General features: G+C 71.5%; 1 protein-coding gene across 1 annotated transcript in view; it reads left to right on the top strand.

Moving 5' to 3' along the window:
* LOC105302975 (putative ciliary rootlet coiled-coil protein 2) overlaps nt 1-6,607 on the top strand; it is a 71,861-nt gene that overhangs the window by 53,385 nt on the left and 11,869 nt on the right. The window contains exons 19-25 of the mRNA XM_023521081.1: nt 1,292-1,509; nt 2,087-2,246; nt 2,822-2,956; nt 4,205-4,562; nt 4,756-4,937; nt 5,736-5,856; nt 6,427-6,545. Coding sequence (XP_023376849.1) covers nt 1,292-1,509; nt 2,087-2,246; nt 2,822-2,956; nt 4,205-4,562; nt 4,756-4,937; nt 5,736-5,856; nt 6,427-6,545 — 1,293 coding nt within the window. The remainder of the gene's footprint in view (nt 1-1,291; nt 1,510-2,086; nt 2,247-2,821; nt 2,957-4,204; nt 4,563-4,755; nt 4,938-5,735; nt 5,857-6,426; nt 6,546-6,607) is intronic.

Here is a 6,607-nt window from a genome sequence, read left to right on the forward strand (position 1 = left end):
GGGGGGAGGGGCTCCGCGTTTGTTTTTCTTGTTTTCATCTCCTGGTTCTGGGAAGTGAAAACAGCCCCTCTGTGATGGATCGCCCCTTTGCTGGTCCTCGACCTTCTGGGTGGGTTTCTGCTGAGCTCAGCGGAAAATGCTCACAGGCCTGTGGCTCCCACATGTGGGGGGTGGGGGGGAGCAGGGGGGCGCTGGGGCCCGTCCCAAAAACAGAACAACAGTAACAGCGGCGGGCGCGGGAGCCAGGCCGGCCGGGGGCCTGGACAGTGTCCCGCCGGAGCAGCCAGCGAAGCGGGGTTTGCTCTCGCAGCAGGCGCCTGACACGGCGTGCAGTCCCCGTGGCTCCGCGCCCTGCTGGCCCCCTCTGCCCTCCTCGGGGACATGCGAGTGAGACAGAGCCTTCCCCAGAGTGCCTGGTCAGGGCCATGGCCAGCCTGGGGGGGGCGGGAGACCAGGGGCGCTGGCCCGACCCCACGAGTCCACACCCTATGGCCTGGGCACCGGGTCTGCACGGCCCCCCAGGCCCTCCCACCGGGGACCCAGGGCGAGTAGGGCCCTGACCCCACCCACACCTCGCCCGGGGCACAGCCCTGGCGTCCGGCCTGGCATAGGGAAGACACGGGGCCTGGTTCTAGTGCAGACGGGGGTTCCTCAGGGTCCCACTCTGGTTCCAGAACGGGTTGGGGATGAGGACTCACCCCCACAGCCCCCTCACCCACAGCAGCAGGCGGAAGTGCAGGCCAGACATGGGGGGTGGGGATCGAGTCACCCACTGCTCAGCCCCGTCCCACCGAGGCCTGCAGCTGCGCAGAGGGGCCTGGAGCCAGGGCCGCTGATGCTGCTGACCTCAGGCCGCACCAGCGTTGCAGGATGGGAGTAGGCGCCAGGGGACAAGTGGCGAGGGCCATCGGGCAGTGACAGCTAGACCTGGGTGGGGACGTTGGAGATGTGTGGGCAGAGCTGTGTCCTGTGCAGGCCCTGCCAGCGTCCCTGAGGTCTAAGCAGAGAGCACAGGGCAGGACCGGAGCCAGGAGAAGTCGGGGTGCCACCTGCCTGGGCTCCGGGGCTGGCCCTCCCCCTGGGCGGCAGTAGAGGGGAAACCACGGGGTGGCACAGCCAGGCTGTCAGCCCTCAGGGAGCCAGGGCAGGGGGACGGCGGCACTGCCAGACCAGAGCCCGAGGTGACACGCTGCCCGTGGCCGTCCCTGGAGCCGCAGCCTCTGCTCGCCCGGTCCCTGGCCCCTGACCCCACCCTTCCAGCCGTGGCCCCCAGCTGCACGCTCCTCCCCAGGCTGAGCGGCTGCGGGCACAGCTGGACGAGGCGCAGGCCGCGCTGGCCGCGCTGCACAGGGGCCTGCAGGGCAGCGAGGAGAGCCGGGCGGGGCTGCACAGGGCGGCCCTGGAGGCCCGCCGGGCGCTGGGCGACGAGGCCAGCGAGAAGGACGTGCTGCGGCGCTCCAACGCCGAGCTGCGGGCCGCCGTCCGACGCGCCGAGCGCGACAAGGCCAGGTACAGCGGCCGCCCCGGAGTGGCTGTGGGGGTCCCTCCTGGCCCCAAAACACCCCCAGCTGCGGCGAGGACCCAGGGGCACGCTGAGACGGGTCGGGCAGCCGTGGGCGGACGCACTTGGCATTCCCGGGGCCCGGCCGTCCGAACGCTCCCAGCGTCGGCCTCGAGGGGCAAAGCCGGGACGCGGAAGGACCTGTCCCCACCCTCAGCAGTCCCCACCCAGCAGGCAAGACAGGCCCCAAGGGGCCAGCGGGAGATGGCCAGGGGCTGGGAGCAGCGGGAGGCCAAGGGGCCTGGTCAAGGGGCCCCAGGAGGGCCCCGTGTGGGAGGGACGGCCGGGCCGGTCGGCAGTCCTCGCAGGGGGAGCAGAGGTGCCAGGCTGGTGCTGGACATTGGGCCTCTGGGCATGAGGCCGGGGGTGGGGGGTGGGGGTGTGGGGAGGGGCCAGGCTGGCCCAGCACCACAAAGGTGACAGAAGCCCCAAGGGGACACCGTGGGGAGACGAGTGGCCTGTGGTGAGCCACGTGGCGTGCCAGCACCCCGGAAGCCCCAGCCCGGCCTGTGGCGCTCCGCTCAGTTTTCAGCGGTCCAAGGAAGAGGAAGAGCAGAAGGTGCTGGTTCTGGAGGAGGCCCGGGCGGCGGCCTGGAGGGAGGCAGGTGTGCTGCGGGCCCGCGTGCGGACAGCCGAGCAGGCCCAGGGGGACGCCCAGCGGGAGCTGCAGCAGCTGCGCAGACAGGTGGCCCGTGCCCCACGGGGTTCTGGCTGGGGCCGCCTCGGGGCTCGGGGTGAACGGGGGGCGCGGCCGCCTCCACCCGCCCTGGTCCTCTGGGGCAGAGCCCGCCCGGGGCCCTCGCAGCCTCCACTGACGAGCCCATCGGTGAAGCGTCCATGGTGCTCCCTCTGCCAGGCGGTTCACACACGTCGCCTCATGGACTCCTCACGGCCCTCCTGTGGGAAGGTTCTAGAACCTTCCTTTCCAGATGGGGCACACCGCGCCCAGGGTCCACCCCCCTAACATGGCCCATGCTCCCTGACCAAGGCCCCCAACACCGGCCGGGGTCTGCCTCTGGGCTCGCGCCCGCGGCCCAGCGGGGAGGTGGCAGGTGTGCCATGGGGTGGCTGAGGGTGGGGTATGGGGGCGTCATGGACCCCTGTCCAGCACAGGACGTAGTCTGAGCCCCCCAGAGCGCTGTCAGCTGAGGGCCTGGGAGGCTGCGGGACCTGAGCAGAGGTGGGTGCGGGGGCTGCCCGGGCTCCTGTGAGGGGCCATGGGCCCCAGCCACCCCGTCAATGCCACCCCCATGCCCCCAGGTCAAGACGCTGGAGGCCGAGGGCCAGAGGAAGAGCCGGGAGGTGGACCAGCTACAGGCCGCTCAGCAGAGCCGGCAGGAGCTGCGGAGGCGGGCGGCGGAGGCAGAGGCGGCCCGGGAGGGTGCCCGGGAGGAGGTAGGAGGGCCGAGGGGCCCTGCAGGGGGCGAGGTGGCCACTGCTGCCAAGGCCACGGGACCGGGGCCACCCCAGCCCGGGTCTCACCGCTCTGCCACCTCCCGGCACAGCCACAGGCCGCCAGGCGAGGAGGGGGCCTCGGCCGGGCTGCTCCAGCACGAACCCCGCCCTGCGCTTCCCAGGATGCTCGTGCTTCAGTAAAGGACAGAGTCCCAGCTGGAGAGAGCTCTGAGCCTGGGGCCAGGCAGGGGTCCCCCAAAACGACCAGTTCTCAGAGCTTTGGGGCTCTGAGCTCAATTCCTGGTTCAGACCCAAGTCACATGTGAGCGGCTGTGTCAGGCACCCACCACGCCCAGGCAGCATAGGCTCACTTACCGTGGCCTGGGTGACCCATGCGCCCTCCCAGCCCCCCATGGGTGAGCAGGTGGGTCGCTGCAGCCACCAGGGAGGGAGTCGAGACGGGCAGGCCTGCCTGGGCCAGGCCGCGTCCCCCGGGGCTTACGGTCTGGCAGGGGCTCCTCCCCCAGACTGCGCACCTCCCGGGGGTGGCGGGGTCCCCCCGTAGTCCCCGGTTCACGCACAGGTATTTAGAGGGTGCCTCGTGCTGCGGGGCAGAAGTCAGGCTGTGACCAGGGTCCACGGCAGCGGACAGGGTGGCCGCAGACGGACAGCTGGGGTGGGGAGGGCCCCTCTGCACCCGGGCCAACTGCCCAGAGGAGGGGACAGTGGCCCAGCAGCGGGTCTGTGGGCAGAGGGGGCTGCGAGGGGCCGGAGGGAGGAGAGAAGGGAGCAGGACGACCTGGGCCGAGCGAGGCGGGAGCAGGTCGCCCAGCACCCGGCCGCCTGGCTCAGCCCCCGTGCGCGGTTGGCTGTGGGACAGCTGTGGCTGGGTGGGCAACACGCGTCTCGCCCCTCGGGTTACCACGCGGAAGCCTCAGGCGTCCTGAGGTTCACCGTCCCTCGTTTCAAGATGACACTGACCCAGCAGGAGTGGGCAGCCTGTGACCATGGGTGTCTGGCCGGGGTTTTCATGAGGCTGCCTGCCGGGACGTGCTCCAGGGCCCTGGTGTGCCCCAAGCTCAGGTGTCCCCACTGTCAAACATGGGCCGGGAACTGGGCCCTCGGTCCCCCAGCTGTGACATGCCACGGAGGGGCCGAGGCGTGAGGCCGGGGCGGGTCTTCAGAGGCGGCTGCGTCTGGGACGAGGCCTCTGCCTGCGCCCGCATGGCCCCTGCACGGCCCCCGCAGGTCCTGAGGCTGCAGCGGAAGCTGGCGGAGGCGGAGGCCGGCGGCGAGGCCCGGGAGACGGAGCTGGAATGGCGCCTCCAGCAGGTTCGGGTGGCGGAGCAGACCCTCCGGGCTGAGCTGCGTGAGGCCACCGGGAAGCTGCGGCAGGCCAGCGGCGAGGCTGGCGGCCTCCGGGCTCGCCTGGACGAGGCCTGCCGCCAGCTCCGCAGCCTGGAGCAGGAGCTGGCCCGGGCCGAGGGCGCCAGGCGGGATGCTGAGGGCCAGCTGGGCCGGCTGTGGACCACCATCCGCCGCGGGCTGGGGCTCCCAGGACAGAGCGCCTCTGCCCCCCCCGAGCGGCCCGGCTCCCCCACCAAAGGTCAGTGTGCTTGCCGGCTCAGGTGGGCAGCTGTCCCGGCTCTGCCACCCACCGGAGGCAGCCCCACCCCGCCCTGGCCTCACATTCCATGGTGAGGAGCCTGTGCCCCGCAAGCCCCCCCTGGGTGGGGACAGTAGAAAGGGGGACAGGTCGCCACACCCTCACCACGGCCCCCATCATCAACATCCTGCAGGCTGGGAAAGCTCCTCGGGCGGCTCTGAGCAGCAGAGTGCCAGCCCCCCTGCCGGGTCCCACTCACCACTCCGATGGCCCTCACCTGCACCTGGACACCATGGCCCAGAGGTGGACGTGGCCTCCGTGCGGGACGCCCTGAGGGACTTGGTGCAGAAGCTGCGAGACGCCCAGCGAGAACGCGTAAGGGGCAGCAGGCCCTGACCTGGGCTCCAGGAGCCTCGGGGTGCTGTCCACCTGTCCGTCCATGCTGGGTCTGCTGTGACTGGACAGGGCCCTGGGGGTCACCAGGCCCCTCAGTGTCCAGACTGTCCTTTGTCACGTGTGATAAACACCACGGTCCCTCAAAACTCGACCCCAAATGGTCCTGGGCCGCCTCCTGTCCACAGACCAGGCCCTGCTGTGATGCCCGCTGAGGTCTGGGGCAGGGCCCTCGCCACCCCCATGCCTGTCCCCTAAAGAGCCATCCCCGGGGGCTGGCCAGGCCACCTGCAGGGTGTCACCAGCGACCCCTCACATGGGGGACCAAGCTCCCCAGCAGCTGCCCACATGTGCTCCCACCCACAGCCAGGTGTCCCCGTCCAGCATGCCAGGTGGGAGGGGCTGTGGGAAAGACTGACGGTCCTCCAGCCCTGGCCCGGGGTCCCCCACAGACACCGCTCACCTCAGGCCCACCCTCCCGCCAAAGCCAGCCCCAGGGGGCCGGACCAACCCCACTCAGCCAAGTCCTGGCCAGGGGACAGTCTCGCAGGTCACCCTGACCCCACAGGCCACCTCCTGGCACTGCATGCCCGCTCTGTGTCCACACCTCAAACCTGGATGCTTCCCGCCGTCCCCAGGGCCTGGAGGTCAGCTCAGCCGCCCCGCTGCCCAGACCCGACTGTCCGCAGGCTGTCCCGCCAGACCCCCGACGTCTGCGGCGTGACACCTCAGCCCTGCACTCAGCCCGGGCTGCTGGCTGACCTTGGTCCTTCTGCCCAGGACACCTGGCGGTTCCGAGTGCTGGGCCTGAGCAGCCGGCTGCGGGAGGCGGAGAGCGAGCGGACCCGAGCCCAGAGCCGCGTGGGGCGGCTGCAGAAGGCACTGGCCGAGGCAGAGAGAGGTGACACCCCTTCCCCACCCGTTCCTGGCCACGGCCACTTCCCGGGGGTCCCCCAACGCGCCCGCTCCGGCCGTGGGGCAGCACCACCCAGCAGGGCCCCCTGAGCCGGGACGGGGCGGGGGGCTTCTCGACAGCGCTTCCCCGCCACGAGGGGTGAAGTCCAGAGACCGTGAGAGGCCCTCCCGCCCGGCCTGTGGCCCCAGCACTGGTCACGAGGCCCGTCCCCCTCGTGACGGGAGGTCTCAGGGAGGCCACCGGCCCTGCTGGTCACCCCACTGCATTTCCGTCCCCCTGTGGGTCACCCTGGGGACAGGCCGAGGCCCTGAACATCTGGAAGGAGGGAAGGCGGGAGAGATCGCGTGGGGGGCTGGGACCCCCGCCCCGCCGTAGGGACCTGCGCTCTGAGGAAGGGAGGGGCAGGGCTTGCTGGAGGGGGATCCCCACGGCCCCCCCATTGGTGCCAGCCACCGAGACCCCTGGTCCTGGTTTCTGGGCCTGTGAGGTGGGTGCGGACGGCCCGTGCGGCAGGCCCCCCGGTCTCAGGAGCCCGGGCCCCTGCTTGTCCCACAGGTGGGCGCCTGGCGGAGGGCGAGGTGGGCAGGGCCCGGCCGGAGGAGGCACTGCAGAGGCCAGAGGCAGAGCACCCAGCGAGCGTGCGGGCGGCCGGCCAGGAGCAGCCGTGGCTCCAGGTGGGCATGCGGCGGGGCGGGGACCAAGGACACTTCACCCCGCACCCCGGGGCCCAGGAAGT

Source organism: Pteropus vampyrus, unplaced genomic scaffold, assembly GCF_000151845.1.
Source record: "Pteropus vampyrus isolate Shadow unplaced genomic scaffold, Pvam_2.0 Scaffold291, whole genome shotgun sequence".
NCBI classification, from domain to species: domain Eukaryota; kingdom Metazoa; phylum Chordata; class Mammalia; order Chiroptera; family Pteropodidae; genus Pteropus; species Pteropus vampyrus.